The 17044-nt window shown below is 35.4% G+C and overlaps 1 protein-coding gene across 1 annotated transcript in view; it reads right to left on the reverse strand.

Moving 5' to 3' along the window:
- The window catches only part of GFRAL (GDNF family receptor alpha like), a 54387-nt gene that overhangs the window by 35175 nt on the left and 2168 nt on the right, over positions 1-17044 (reverse strand). Inside the window, 4 exon segments of the mRNA XM_057494039.1 lie at positions 3251-3581; positions 4407-4463; positions 12492-12665; positions 14764-14898. Of these exon segments, the coding sequence (XP_057350022.1) occupies positions 3251-3581; positions 4407-4463; positions 12492-12665; positions 14764-14898 (697 nt within the window).

The raw sequence follows: 17044 nt of genomic DNA on the forward strand, positions 1-17044 counted from the left end.
TACATATGGAAATAGAATGCATTATAATTTTCTGTAAGTTCCTAAAAATTTATAATTGGCAAAACAAGCTCATCTCCCAGCATCTATCTGTATGGGATAAAATTAATTGAAAAATGTCCTTTACACTGTTTTCTTTGGCCTTTTCAAATAAAGGAGTTTCAAAAGCCATCATGAATTGAAGAATCTGTAACAGGGACAGAAGTTGAATTTTAAAACCATGTTCTTTTGCCACATGTACAGACTCTTTGGCCAAAATCATAAGTGATAAAGGGCTTAACATTCTCACTGAAGAAGTGGTTTTTCATCTGGAGATTTTTTTCCCCCATCTTAATTACATTAACAAATATAAATTCTGGAAATCTCCCTAAGGCAAAATTTGCTTGAGAAAAATGACAGGATTTATCTTTTTACCTTGACTACTAATATTGTATGATATGTCCATCACCTCTATAAAGTATTCATGAAGGGACTATTTGCATGTGGTGAGAAGAAATTGAAGACACACAGTCTGTCCTTACTTTCCAAACTAAGCTAGCATAAGAAGTATATATGTACTGATGTATACATTATAATTGGACCCTGAAGGACACTATGAACTTTTTTGGTCTTTACTCCAAGTGAAATGGAGGGGTACTGGAGGGTTGTGAGCAGAGGTCTGAATTATCTGGTTCCCTTTGTAAAACCTCCATTCTGGCTGCTAAACTGAGACTAGACTGAACCTTCACAAGTATCTAGCCCTGAGAACCTTGAAGAAGTGAGGGAATGAGCCTTTCTCAGTCAATGTCTGCAAGAAGGAGACACCAAACTAATGGGCCAGCCACGCGAGGGCAAATGTCGCTTGGTGCGTCCCCGCAGCAAGGAGGGTGGAGTGTGCAAGAAGAAGAGCAAAAGGAGATGAGTGTAGAGACTTCACTGGGTAGGGGGCACTGATGTACATATATACTTCTTATGCTAGCTTAGTTTGGAAAGTAAGTTTCAAATAAAGGAGTTTCAAAAGCCATCATGAATTGAAGAATCTGTAACAGGGACAGAAGTTGAATTTTAAAACCATGTCCTTTTGCCACATGTACAGACTCTTTGGCCAAAATCAAATTAGAAAATTATTCTAGAAAATTAGAAAAAAATTCTATTTATTTTTTAAAGCAAAACAAATTACAAAAATGAAGTGACTGCAAGGGAAAAGAGATGACATGTCTTGAGTGCCTGTTGTGTTCCAGACCTTCTGTACCAAGCAGTTTGGAGAGGTGGTTAAACCCAGGAGTCCTTGTGGAGGAAGGTTACCAACCCTGTACCAGTCAGTCTGAGAAGGTGTTGATGCTGAGGTGAGTTTAAGAGGGTGTGATTCAGAATCCATGATGGGGCTTCTCAAGGACTATAACAGCAGATCCTACCACTTGCCCTTAAAATATTGAATTCAATAAAAAAGCTTAGATATCTTGTGTTTTGAAGGTTGAACACAAATAACTTCCGTATGATAAAGTAGCACATCTGGGGCCCTGGCACTGAAATCAGGTAAAGCTAGGTACCCATCCATGGAGACATCTGGTATTTCTACAGGGATTGTTTTCATAAAAGTTCCCCTGGCTGGTTATAAAAAGTTTTCATTGTTAGTGTAGAAAGATGACAGATGACTGATAGATAGAAATATTCTCTTTGTGATATGAGAAAAATAGTATAATCAAATGTTTTTATCATATTCCATTCATTTATGGAGTTTTACTCATTCAAGTAAAATTAAACAGTCCCTGAGGCCTAGGCAAACAAATCAATATGAAGAATTATCACAAAAAGCAAAAGATGAAAAAAACATTATATGATCTAATGCTGGCTGTTAAATAAAGCTCAGTTAACATAGTAACATCGGTGTTTAACAGATCATTTGGATTTGTCAAACTTATTCAGTATTTTCATTCTTTCCTCCATCTTTTATTCTTCTTGTCCAAAGCGGCCCACTTAACTGTGGGTTTCTTACCACTCAAAAGATCAATTCACCATGAATATACAAGGAAATGTGTTCATGAAGACCATCGTAGGGAACAAAAGAGAAAGCCAAGAATGTTGGATTAGATTTATGGTTCTCAGGGCTAGATACTTGTGAAGGTTCAGCCTAGTCTCAGTTTAGCAGCCAGAATGGAAGTTTTACAGAGGGAACCAGATAATTCAGACCTCTGCTCACAACCCTCCAGTACCCCTCCATTTCACTTGGAGTAAAGACCAAAAAAGTTCATAGTGTCCTTAAGGGTCCTAAGCAATCTAAGCCTGCCTGCCCCCTACCCAGTGAAGTCTCTACACTCATGTCCTTTTGCTCTTCTTCTTGCACACTCCACCCTCCTTGCTGCGGGGACGCACCAAGCGACATTTGCCCTCGCGTGGCTGGCCTGTTCGTTTGGTGTCTCCTTCTTCCAGACATTGACTGAGAAAGGCTCATTCCCTCACTTCTTCAAGTCCAATAAATGCTCCCTCCTGGGGCCACTCCATTTGCTTTGCAACTCTTTCTACCCATTCACAGCTCCCCTTTTTCTGTTCTGTGTGTGTGTGCATGCGTGATTGCTAGAGTAATCATCACCTTATCTGCTGTCTTCATTTATTATCTGTGTCCTCCCACTGGAACATAAGCTCCATAGGGCAGGCATTTTTGTCTCTTGTACACTGATACCTAGAGCAGCAGTAGGTGCTTTATAATTATTTTTTTGAATAAGCAAATAAAGAACTAACATTACTCCCCTGAGAATCAAGGTCTGAGGTTGGGAAGAAGAGTGGGTACATTTCTGACATCATGGCCTACATATGTGCTGGAGAGGTCCAAACTCTATTAGGGCTACCATCTCCTTTCCCGATTTCCAGCCTAAGACAGAAAAGATTTATTTCAAAGTTTGAAGAGCCACCTTGTTAAAATTCTTTGACATTGAACAGCCTTATGGAATCAAACCAAAAAATAATTACATATAAGTCTGATCCATTAACCATTCATTAGTCAAACTTGCATATGTCATTTTAACAATGCTATTTCATGGCTACCAAACCCTGACATGCTGAATTTCTTATTCCAAAAACATGTTCTACATTTGAATTTCAAAAAGGATGCCACACACGTACTTCAGATTCAGGAATAGTAATGGTCTGGCTTTGTTTACATCATGTTGGATGGTGGCGCGAACTCCAGCTAATGTAATGAGATCAAGTGTTAGGACTGGACTGTAACAAATAAGGTGCCGAAATAAGAAAGTAAGGTATGCGTGTTTTTACTCACCTGCATAATTCATCATTTCGGCAGCTGTGAATTACATTGAGGCAAGTAGGGGGTGGAACTATGTTCACCGCACATGGCTTGCTGTGAAGAGCTTCTTTGGACTGTTGACAAGGTATATCAGATTGAGTACAGTCACAAAAAGCCAACATCTGGGCAATGTTAAGAGGCATATTTTGATAGAAGAACCGTATGGCTGCTTGGCAGTGGTTCACATCACACAGATTTCCATTTGCTGAGCAAGCTTTAAGGTAAAGGGCCAACTGTGCATTACAGACCACATCCCCTACGCACGCCTCTGCCACTTCCAAACAGGATGGGATCCCTTTGATTCCTGAAAGCAATGATACACGCAGGGCATGGAGAAGTAAACATAAAGCTATACCTAATCTGCAAAAAAACCTGCAAAAAGTCTATGAACAAAATGCAATGTACCAATGTGTTATTTTCAGCACACACGACCTTTTTTATTTTTTAAGCATTAGTATGAATTTACAGAGATCTAAGTGGTGGGCTATTTTGAATCATCTTTCATCTATCCTGGATGTGTATTGTAATCCAAAAGTGATGGGAAATGTGGAGGGCCAGAACAGAAAGGAAGGAAAATGACTTGAGTCCAAGTTTCTCAAATGTAAACAATAAATCTTCGGAAAATACATGTGAGCTATATAGCTTATGGTGAGTTCACTGGCTCAAATCAAAATGATTCTTGTTCTGTTGAAGTTTTTATGGGGAGGAAATCGTGACTAAAGGTTCCACATGGTTTTTCCAGCATATAGAAATGTTCATATTCTGGAAAACACAGGTACATGTGAATGCACCCTACTCGACACACATAGACACAAAAACAGCTGGCCTCAAATTATTTAATTTATATGATCAAGAGATCCATGAAATTTAACCAAGCTCTAGTCTTTGATTTTAATTATAAAGTACTCCTCAGCAGAATCAAAAAAGGAGGTGGATGGGAAAAGCAGTTGCTTTGATAAATGAGTGGAAGAAATGCAATGATTTTGTTGCATTTGGAATATTAGAACTATTAAAAAGCCACACAACTTATTGTGTATTAGCGTACCTTTAAGAAACCTCGTAACCACATTTTAAATTATATTGTCTGGTATTTACAACACAGATCAAAATTACAATTTATAAATATTACCATGATAAGGAAGAGTAGTGAGATTCCACTTGAATTTATTATCCTCTTTCATGTTATCTAGAAGGAAAACAAAGAGTCTATTTCATTAGTGAACAATTTTCTAACCCAAGAAGAGAATGTGGGCTACATTTACAAACAAGTAATCCAGCAAAAATACATGCAAACTCATGTAACACTTATTTAACCCTTGATTCTCAAAACGACTGAGGTACAGATGAAGAAAAATAAACCTGTGAACTATCATTCAAGTGAATTAAACAGCCTTGCTCTGAGGTTTCAGTTGCTTGAAGATTTAAACAAATGCTAACGACTAGGCCATGTGCACTAAAGTAAACAAACAATCAGTCTGAGGAGAAAGGAATACATTGTCTAAATTCCCAGGAAGTCTTAATTAGATTGCAATGCAATTTAAAGACTATTTCTACCTCTGATTATCTTACCTCCCTGAGTTCTTAGGAATCATAATTATAGAATTGGAGACTCTTGGATGGGAGTTAACTCAGTGGCCATATAATTCTCAAATCTTTCATTCAAGAAGCATTGGTAGAGTCCCTACTATGTGCCAGGTGCTATACTGAAGACACAAAATCTGCTGTTCCTGTTGTGGAGCATCCACAGGCTGGCAGGAAATACAGACAACTAAACACAAATCAAAATAAAATACAGGGAGCACTAACAGACATATGCATATAGTGATAGGGGAAGGGTTTGATCTGATTTTCATTTTGAAATGAAAATTCAATCTTTGCCACTGGCTATTGATGATTATATTGATTTCTGTTATGGCATAAAAGTCCCCTCATGATTTCAATTTATTCCTGCTTGGGCTCTCTGTCCAAACTCCCTGCCTGCCCATCTATTTATTGCACATATATGATGGTACAGTCATAAGGAAATGACTTTTACTTCCGGGTGTGCCACGGACTTGCCAGACTCCTTGCATGGTTCTCGCTATACATGGTTTTTCACTTTTCTACTGCTTACATCTCAGCTCAAGAATCACCATCCCTCCTGGAGCCCACTCTCCTCTGCCTCAGAAGAAGCTTGGCATGTTTCTTCTTCTGTGCTGCTATTGCACATTGAATGAAATCCCAATAAGCAAACCTTACAGAGTCATAAAGCTTTTGTAACAGATACAAACGTCTTGGCTAGACCTCTAGATTAAAACTGCTGCTTTGGGACGGATTGGAATGGCTATACCACTGACTAGAACATATTCAGAAAACTATCATTGCAACATAAAGTTTACTCATGCTATGGACTAAATGTTTGTGACCCTCCAAAATCTATATGTTGAAGCCTTAATTTCCAGTGTGGCTATATTCAGATAAAGTGTCTCTAAGGAAGTATTTAAGGATAAATGAAATCATAAGAGTAGAGCCTGATCTGATAAGATGACTGTCCTAATAAAGGACGTGTTAGACAGAGTCCTCACCCTTCAGCCTCTACACACACACACCCCATGGAAATGTCATGTTAGGACACAGCAAAAAGCCAGGCAGTCTGCAAGCCAGCAAGAGGGCTCTCACCAGAAACTGGCCATGCTGGACTTTGATCTGGAACTTCAAGCCTCCAGAATGTGAGAAAATAAATTTCTGCTTTTTAAGTTACCCAGCCTGTGATAGTTTGTTATGGCAGCCTCAGCTGACTAATATGTCCACTATATGAATAATTATTACAAACCCAACAAAAACAGTTATTTAGCATGGAAAAATATATTATATATTAGATGTATACTATTTTATATGCTGTGATAATAAACTATAATAAATTCTCTGCATGGTAAATTAATTTTGTATGGCACATATGTATGTATGTTTAACCCTGCTGCATAGGGCCTGGCACATTGTAAATGCCTCATAAGTATTTGTCCAATGAGTGAATGAACGAATACAATTAGGTGTATGCTAAAACTTTTCAGAATTTGTTTAAAAAAACACCTGTCCTTTATTCAAGGAGCTTATTTCTTAGGAGGTTTGAAGAAATTAAAGAAATAGATAAAATGTGGAAGTGATAATTATTATGTAGTAGAGTACTGTTGTGTCCTAGGCCATGTTCTAAGACTGGTGGGGAAGAAGTAAACAAATACAAATCACTGCTTTTGAGGAGTTATATTCTGAGCTGAGGAGAACCTTGAATCAGTTTTTGGCACATTGTAAATGCCTCATAACTATTTGTCCAATGAGTGAATGAATGAATACAATTACATTTATGCTAACACTTCTTAGAATTTGCCTCTTTCCTCATAATCTCTTTTGGACATAATCATAGTGTTAAGTTTTTTAGTTTTAATTTTCTAGGAGAAATATAGCCAGAAAAACAGAGCTGGAATCAGAAATGAAATATTCTTTCATTAACTCATATTTGGGATTATACTTAACATTCCTAAATTTGTCCTTTGAATACCAACCTGAAACCATGTCCAGGTTGAATCCATCTTCATAGTCTTCACTGAAGGCTGGAACTTGATTCATTTTACCATCCTCTATGCAAATGTTTTCAAACAAACTTTTCCAAACCTCAATGCACTCTGCTTTTGAAGGGTCATCACACTGACAATTCCACAAGATTGTTTCTTTCATACGTTCTCTTAAGGCTGCGCACAGGTAGCCTCCATCAAGGGTCTTGCATTGTTCTGATTTCCTCCCACAGGTTTTCTTAAAATTTTCATACAGCAGAGAGCAAGGTTGAGATTCCTGGCAGGTACGGGCTGCCATGAGACAGTCAGTCTTTTTTTCAACCCTTAATGATGTTTCCCTCTGATGGAGCCACTGGGTGATATTTGATTGTGAGGCCAAATGTGAGGGCAGTGTTGATTCTTCTATAAATAAAATTTTAAAAAGACCAAAATTTAAATAAGATCATTTACTTAGGACCTTTTCATGTTTTCTATAAAGTGTATACACACATCTTTTATAAATATTCCAGTATTGTCTCTCAAAACTCATCAAAAAACTTAATTTGAGAGTTAAGACAAATGATCTTGAATTTTTGAAAACGGAAATAAAAAACACTGATTATTTATAGTTTATGTAACCACATAATGGTAATGCTCAATTTCTTTAATGAGATATTGTCCTCATCATTTACTTTTGTCTTTTCATCACATTTTGATGATGGTTGGTAAAATTCATGTGTAACTTAAAATATTTATTAAAAAAAACATTATTTCTCTCACATAAATTTCTATGAATTTCCATTTTCTCTTAGAAATGTACCTTTGCTGAAGTGTTTCTCCACCTTTTGCCATTATTTTCCCCTTAACAAACCTTTTTAGATATTTTTTTCCCCTAATATCCCCTGCCCCTTGTTAAATTTTAATTCCATAGACAGACTGTGTATCTCTTTAAGGACTATATGAATATCTGTACTTTATACATAATAGAGAATAAGAGATTTTTTGCCCACCCCACGCACCAATTTTACCCCTTGGCGGTTAGATCCTCACTGAGAATTCATGTTCTAGCCTTAGTTCCAATTAACTCATAATTATATAAACTTTACAGGAAGAAGATAAGTAAAAGTAACAATATAAGACCCCAGTTAAACTCGACATAGGCTTTCAGAATCATTCCATCTACTTCTGAAATGCTTTCTTCCTCTGAAGCTCAAGCACATCTCCACCACAAATGCTTCCTTGAACCTACCACTCTTCTCAGTCACTGGTTCTCCTGGAGCACCTTGCCCTTAAAGAAAATGGTACTTTGTTTTGTTTCATTTTTATTAAAATAGCTTTCTTACACCTTAGGTTTTACAAATGCCTCATTATGTAAAATAATACGAATTTCATGATATTAAAATGCTTACTTAAAAGCAGTCAGGGCACCCTTATAAGCACTGTTCAGAGGACAGCCACCCTACTGCACATGCTTTGAAACCCACACTATAGCATTTCTCAACTAACAGCTCACAGTGGATTGGTATAATTATTAAATCAAGCTCCTCTACTAGCACAGAAGCCATCATCTCTTCTATGCCTTTTGGCTAACATATGCAGGCTTGCATGAATAGGTTGTATGTGAATTAATGCTGCTCTCATATAATCAGTTCTATTATATCAGTAATTTTATGTTTTGAAATTATCTGTAAGCCTGTCTAAATGTAAATCTATTTATAATATATATGTGTGTGTGTGTGTGTGTGTGTGTGTGTATTAAGCTAGGCTACATGAAATGTGACTAAATGTCCATTTTACTTTACTATGTTTTTAGGTAATCAAAAGTAGAGACTGTACCATCATCCTCCAGCGTTTATATAATCTCTTTACATATTAACTGAATAGTAAGTATTTTGTGAATGAATGCATAGCTTAGATGCTAAAAAATATGTTTAAAAAACTAAAAATACTTACATATATGTCATTTACTAAGTATCAGGCAGTGTATTAGGTGATTTATTGTATTAAGAAAAAGAAATACCAAAGCTGACTCGCTCAAGACATTTACAATCTATCAAAGGAGAATAGAAAAGTTCATGCCTATGTATGTTGGGAATGTTTTAGGAATACAAAGATGGGAGAGAGAGCAATCGTTTCTCATTGGAGTGCTGATCAAAAAGTCTGTGAAGCAAGCTGCAGTTACCACAGGATGGATGGTAGGATGGTAACAATGATTTCCTTTCTCCCTCTAAGTTAAATTCCAAGCAATCCGCTCAGGCTCTTTGTGAACTTAGCAACCAGGTCAGGTCCATGATGGAGTGCATTTGCAAGATCACTGAAGTCTTCTCCTCTCTGAGGTTTTATATTCCTGGCTTATCAATTTTACCACATAATGGCATTTAATACATTCAACAAAAGCCAATAAATATTTTTAGTATTTCAATATACTTTCATTTTAGCTTGCTGTACTCTAAAGCTAGTAAAGACCTACTCATTAGCTAAGTAATGCCTTTCTAGGCCCTGTCCTACTTGACTTCTCAGCCTTTCTAAATGATGACGATTTTCTCTGTGACCTTCTCTTTTTACTGCCTTCAAAATTTTGTTCTGTAGTTTCTTTTCCCGTCCTGAAAACAGTCCCTTAGATTTCTTTAACTAGTTCATGCATCTTGTTATCAAAATGCTTACATTCTCACTTTACTTCCCTTCGGCTAATCCTATCCTCCTTGTTTTTATCTACTTCATATAAATGTTTGACTCTAAAACTTGTATGTTTATTTTAGATTACTCTCCTCAGTGCAAGAGTCATGTTTCTAAATACCAGCCAGATGAAGCATATTCTTTTTTTTTAAATTATATTTTATCACATGAAACTTAAAACAAAATGCTAACATGCCTAATATGAATGTTCCAAAGCTTGCCCCAGATGTGATTTCTCCAAAACAAAAATCATCACTTCTGTCCCCAGTCCTGTCTTTATTCTTTCCTGTCTCAGCGTGCAGCTATAGCCTTGTCCCAAGCCAGCAACACGTATAACATGCTTAATACATCACATACTCCTTATCGACTCCTGTCACTGATTCTCACTGATTACAGTTCACAAATACATTTTGTAGTGTCTTCTCCTTATAGTCCTCAGGACCAGTGTGTTAACACAGGCATGTATCACCCCTCTCCCAAATTATTTTGATGACTTTTTAACTGATATCCCTGGCCTGCATCCTTCCCCCCTCTCCATTCCATTCCCTACCCAAAAAGCTGCCAGGGACACAGCCTTTGAAAAGTTGATTCTGCATTCCTCTGTTTCAACTGCATTAATAGCTCCTCATAACAACAGTTTAAAAGCTAATCTCTTTAGGAAGGCATATAAGTTCAGCTTCCCTCATTTTTATAAATACCTGGTTTCTTTCCAGCATCATCTACTAGCACGTCTCCATTCTGTCATCCAACTCAACAAAGGTCTAGGTAAAATATCAATACTTCTATCTACTCGCCATGAGCAACTGGATATTGAAATGTAAAATATGTGATCTTTTACAACAGCTTCAAAGAAGTGAAGCATATTTGTATAAATCTTAACAAATTATATGCAAGAACTAGATACTTAAAACTAAAAAATACTGATAAAAAAATCAAAGTCCTAAACAAATGGAGAGATATACACCATGTCCATAGGTTTAAAAGCTCACATAGTAAAGATGTCAATTCTACCCAGATGGATGTATAGTTTCAATATAAGTCCAAAGCGCCAGCAAGATTTTTTTGTTGACACTGACAAGAAATTGTTAAAAATATATATGGAGAGGCAAAGAAGAACGATGGCCAAAACAATTTTTGAAAAAAAACAAAGTTAAACAAATTACATTATTTGATTTCAAAACATTCCATAAAGCTGTAGTAAGACTGCAGAGTATTGGCAAAGTATATAGAAGTATAGGTCATTGGAATGCAAAAGAAAATCTGGAAAAAGAGTCACTAATATACAGCCCACTGATTTTTGAGAAAGGTCAAATTGATAGGCCCTTCAGCAAATGTGGTAGAGCAACTGGATATCCACGTGAAAAAAAACCCCAAACCGAATCTGACCCACTGCTTGCTCGTATACAAAAATTAACTCAAATTTTATCATAGACCTAAATGTAAAACTTGAACTACATAATTTCCAGACGATGTGAGGGAATCTTCATGAATCTGGGTTAAGTAAAGATTTGTTAGATGAAATATCAGAGGCATTATCCATAAAAGAAAAAAATAACGATAAACTGCACTTTGTTAAAGTTAAAAAAAGCTTCAATGTTTTTGAAAGAAACTCTTAAGGAAATAACATAGACTTGAAAATACCATTTGTAAAATGTATTCTGATAAACCCTATTCAATATAGAAAAGCAACTCTTAAAACTCAATAAAAAAGCCAAAGTTCAATTTAAAATGGGCAAAATTTTGCAGACTTTACCAGATAATGTATATAGATGGCACATAAGCTCATGAAAATATTCTCAACATTACTATTTAAGTGCAAATTAAAACCACAATGTGATACCATTAAATATGTATTAGAATGGGAAAAAAATCAAGTACTTCTGAGAATGAGGAGCAGCTGAAACTTCCATACATTGATGGTTATACCAAATTCAAAATATAGTGTATAAGCTTTTATAAAGTTAAACATACACTTTACCATATGACCCAACAATTTCTTCCCCAAAGAAGTAAAAACTTATATTTGTACTAATTCTTTTATGTGAATATTTATAGCAGCTTTATTTATAATCTCTAAAAATGTGGAAATAATGCAAATGACTTTCAATGGTGAATGGATACACAGTGTGTGGTATAGCCATACAATGGAATATTACGCAAGAGTGAAAATTAACCTATACACAAAACATTGATGAATTTCAAAGGCATTATGGTAAATAAATCAGGCTTAAAATGCTGCATGCTATGTAATCCCATTTATATGAAATTCTAGAAAAGGCAAAATTACAGAATAGAAAATTGCCCACTGAGCATGAATGATTTGAGGGACTGGACATGGAACCATTAAAAATAGATGAGAGGCAAACCTATTTCTTATAGGTGGGAAAAGGCTCATTGTGAATAAAAGGTGAGAATTCTATGATAACAGGTGCATTCCCAAGCTGAACACTTTTCAGAGAGTTTACACAGGGACACCGAGGACATGGAAATTGACTGTTTTAGAACTATATGGTCCCACATGTCCCTTGGAAAATCTTTATGTACCCTGAAAGACGCGTGCAGACTGGTTTAATTACCACCACTGCAGCGTTAGCCTGTTACATTGAATAGGAAGTAAATAAATACATATTAGTTGATTAAGGCAAGTATAATTCTAGGGAAGTACTTATATTTTGTTCTTTCTCAGGAGACCCTGAGTTCTTTAACAACAAAAATGATATCTTTTGTCTTCTATCATTTAGATCTTGCACAAAGCCAGCATACATACAAATATATGTACTGAAAAGTAGATCTATAATTCTAATGAATTGTAATTGAATGAAGCTTGAAATTGTGGTTAGCAGTTACAGAAATATGTTATGCACTGAGATATACAGCTCACAGAATCTTAAATTACATGAAGAATTAATCAAATTACCCAAAGAGTTAATCAAATCACAAAGATATGGTTAATTCTGAAATTGTACTTTTCTTTTTCATGGCTGTAATTATTCCATATAACAATGTATTACCTGATTCACTGATACATTTTTTTCCAAGCAGTTTGTTAACAGCACAATAGAGGTCATCAGTGCAGAGACAATCTTTAAACTGGAAATTGCTTTCCACTAAGGATTGGATGCTCAGGTTACAGCTTGATGAATCCTTCATCTTGCAAGGGTTACCTGGATTTCAATCATATAATACTCCAGCTATTAATCTGAATATAATTTTTGAATCCCCCTACCCAAAATGTTTTTAACATATTAATCCAAGTAATTTATTTTAGTAGGATTATCTGGGGGTGCTGCATGACATCCATATAAGTGATTTTTTGAGTAAAAATCTTACACTTTTTTCCCCAATATTTCCTTCTAGATTAAAACTTTATGTATTTAAAATAGCTTTGTCCTCACTTAGAATGCCAATTTTTGCCTTTCAGTGATAATCAAGCCTGTCCTTATCCAAAGTGACCAGAATGTTCTGTAATCTTAGCAATTTTTTCAGTTTAGGAATTTTATAGCTATTTTGTCCTAATCTGCTATTTGTTTTACATGTCATTCTAAGATTATAATAAGAGATCTGCAGGTGGTTCTAAATGTATCATGGAAAATGAAGTGGTTCTGATACTTAGAAAGCATAAACATTGAGTAATGAATCTTTCATAATTACCAATACTTCATTTTCTGCTTTAATTCATCTACCCAACAATTTCCTTTTATTCATTTTTCTGAATAACTCTACTTGGGTTCACTTCATTTGTGCATTTGAGACTATCTCTATTTCAGCTTCATGCATGGGATAATTATGCAAATATTATTGCAATTCAGTGCAAATGACTTGCTATTTTTATACTGAAATAAATATGTTGTAATTCATGACACACTGATTATGATATTTTAAATTGCCTTATAAAATATAACAAGGAGCTTCATCATCAAAACAAGCAACAGATTTTGTGGTCATTGTTCTTTAGTCTCATCTTAAAATTACTGTGTTGACTTTGAGCAAATTATGCTTTTGAAATTCTTTTCTTGAATGGTAATAATAATGTTGGATTAGAGAGCTAGAACTTTCTTTGGAGTATAACTATGCCATGCACTCCCATCAGGGGCAGGGAAGAGAAGGAAATATCTCTACCATCCTATGTAATTCTATGTATATTCTGTGTAATTCCTTGAGACCATGTGGTTGGTCAAGAGCTCTGATGGTGAAGATTGTGAACTCTGGCATTGTGAGAACTATAGGTTGCTGCCTCTTCAACCAATACTCTCCACCTTACATCCTTTGGGAGGCAGCGGAAGCATATGCAGATGGGCAAGAGGCAAGGACAGTGTCAAATATATTCTTGATGAAATGGTTGAAGGAAAAAACGAGTCATGAAAGAACAGATTTTTATTTTCCCTTTTGGATTTCTCTTACAGAATATTAAGGAAATGTATCGGGTTTTTATAGTATTTTAATATTTGTTATGCAAGATAAAACACAAAAATTACATTAGAATGCAAATTTTTTGAAAAGTTTTGTCATAAGACTACTAGCATGCAAACAAATATATGTACTGAAAAGTGGATCTATAGTTCTAATGAATTATAATTGAGGGCAATGTCCTACTCGAGTGTTGGTTTATCTGTTTTTAGTGAACGCAGTATTACTATGATGTTCTTATTCAATATTTATTCAGCTACTTGATATATTCAGGACATTATTTTTTTTCTTTTAAATAAAGTAACTCTCTAATTTTTACATTCTCTACCCCTGGGCCTCCCCTCAAATGTTTGGAATATAGATAGAGTAAAAATTATAAAAATGGTTAAAATGGTTCTTAACACAGTTGGAATGGAAAATCATGTATGTATTGCAAGAACATAAAATGTATGCAATATACAAACGAGGAACAATGCTTTTAATGATCACAATTGTTATTTTTTCCTATTTTATCACTGACGTATTTACATATAGGCAAAATAACATTTTATTTGAAAGATTGTTGCCATGCATCTGAGAAGCATGCATATGATTATAATATTACACATGAGGAGAAAAGTAAAAAAATAATCTGAAATCTTATACAAAGCTGCCCATGGTGTTAATACATTAGGGTCCTTGAGTAATTGAAGAATACCCTTTTGTAGCTAAATCATTTATAAACGATTCAAGATGAATCACTTGAATATCAAGTTTCAGTAAGATATTGAGATCAACCCTAACCTAGTTGCTAAGATAGTGAAAGAACATATCAAATTCTGTTTTCACCTCAGTAAAAGTAAATCATTCGAGTGTACTTCAAGCAACTTATTTTACCTGAGACATTGCAGGCATCTTCCATTTTTCTCCATGTATGTTTACAGCCATTTTCATCCCTTAAGCATTGCTCTCTTAAATATGTGCAGTCAAGGGTTTGGGAAGTAGATTCATTTTCCAAGCATAGCCCCACAGCTTGAATAACAACAATAACAGAAGAGCAAAAACAAGTTTGCAGTATTACAGTATGACAGTTATTCACCTCAAACCTAAGTCATTAAAGATAAAGAGCAGAATGGTGGAAAATAAAATTTGGTAAAATCATAACAAGACTGGAATGGATCTTAACCTCCCTTCTAGTTAAATATCTGTATTTCTCCTATACTGAGAGGCTTAGAGGAAGAGTGTATATTTACTCTCTTTCTGACAGCTTATTCATTCCTCTTATTCCAAACTTATAATTTATTTTTATAATTATTGCTCCATTGAAACTGCTCTTAAAAATACCCTAATCACCTCCATAGTATCATATCTAATAGTTTTAACATTTCATTTTGCCTACTTTCTCACTGGGCATTTTCTTGTCATTTTGCTCTTGAAACTCTCTTCGGCAACCCTCTCTTGTAGTTCTTTGATTCTTACTCATTTGATACTTTCTGACAATTACCATGCTCCCCAGGATCCTCATACCCTTCTGTTGAAATATAATTTTAGCTTAGGTTCTTCCTTCAGACTTTTCCTGTTTACATTTTACACACTCTCTGAGGACAATTCCAGTGTACTCTAATGGCTTCAACTAGAATCGCTAGGCTGATGATTTTCAAATATATAATTCAATCCCATTATTTTCCAGTATTCCAGTTATAGATGCTTTTATCTCCACCAACATGTTACGGAACACATTTCCAGATTAATGTATCTCGAATATTGTCCTCATCATCACCACTCCCTGGTGGACCAACCTACATCATTAGCAATTTCACCATTCACATCAGTATCCTATCTATGAACCTTGGATTCACGATAGACAAGTCTTCCATCCTCAGCTGCACTCTCCCATATCCATTCTCCCATAGTTCATTGACTCTCACTTTGAATTTATGACCAACTCACTCGTTAGTCAGTCAGTCTTAAGTTTCATCTTATTTAGATAAGTACTTTACACCACCTTATCTGCCTAATGCATCATTATAGTCTTGTCATTTCCCTGCATCACCCTTTGAATAGTTCCTCATAGCATGACTCTCATATTCCTTATCAAGTGCTATCTAGAAGTCCTTAAACATTTACGGTTTTCCAAATGCTCCCTGTTGTCTTGTATCTCTGAGCATTTATACTAATTTTGGTTTTGTCTGGAATAACTCTTTTTTTGTTCTTTAAGACTCAACACAATACTTATTTTATGGAAGCCTTCCCTGAATTCAATACCCCCTTTGCCTACATCTAAATTGAATTTTACATCCCCCATCTGTTTTACTACGACCTTGGGAATTCTCCAACTACAGCATTTACTGCTCTGTAATAAAGTATGTATTTATGTACTTGTTTCCACCACTAGGTTCTGGCATTTTACTGGGCAGGAACTGGGATAATTCTTAACTGTAGCCCCATCATCAAACACAATGACGCATTAAATGTATGTTGATTTACACCAACATGAATAGTTCTTTGTAGATGAGTTATATGTAAGTAACTAATAATATTCAATAAAAATAACACCTTCCAGATATTTACAAGTTATATTGGGCAGAAGAAAATAAAAGGTTCCAGCAAGTTTTCTAGAAATATCAAGACAGTGGCAATGTTAATTTGGTATGGTGTGGATAAAATTGCAATATTTCCAGAATCTCTTGCCTGGCCTTAGTGCATCTCCATATCAGTAGGTGATTACATGGGGGAGTGAGGGCATATCTGGACTAGAGAGGTTGGGTGGGGTCCCTTTTTGCATCCCTTTTTGCAGCTGGGTTGTGAGAGACACAGGAGAGCAGAAGTAGATGACTGCTTGTAAGCAATAAGTAGGTTTCTCCCACTTTATTTCTCCCTTTGACTGATTTTGGTTTCAAAGGTAATTTGCCCTAGGCTGGGAAAATATTTTCCCCCCAGAGTTACATATGGTATACAAATTACTTAAATTTATTCTGCAAGAATGCAAACTGACACTCGCTTAATCAATCCATAGAAAGATACGGGGATTACAAATGCATTATAGAGACAGGGTATTAACTATGTCTTAATAGAGCCAAGTACTTGACTTTTTAAAAAGGTGATGTTAATTATGAATCATCTATGACAACATAAAATTGCAGACTTCAAGTAAAGCCTTAAAATCTTTTCTTTATCT

The sequence above is a fragment of the Manis pentadactyla genome, chromosome 16 (genome assembly GCF_030020395.1).
Source record: "Manis pentadactyla isolate mManPen7 chromosome 16, mManPen7.hap1, whole genome shotgun sequence".
NCBI lineage: Eukaryota > Metazoa > Chordata > Mammalia > Pholidota > Manidae > Manis > Manis pentadactyla.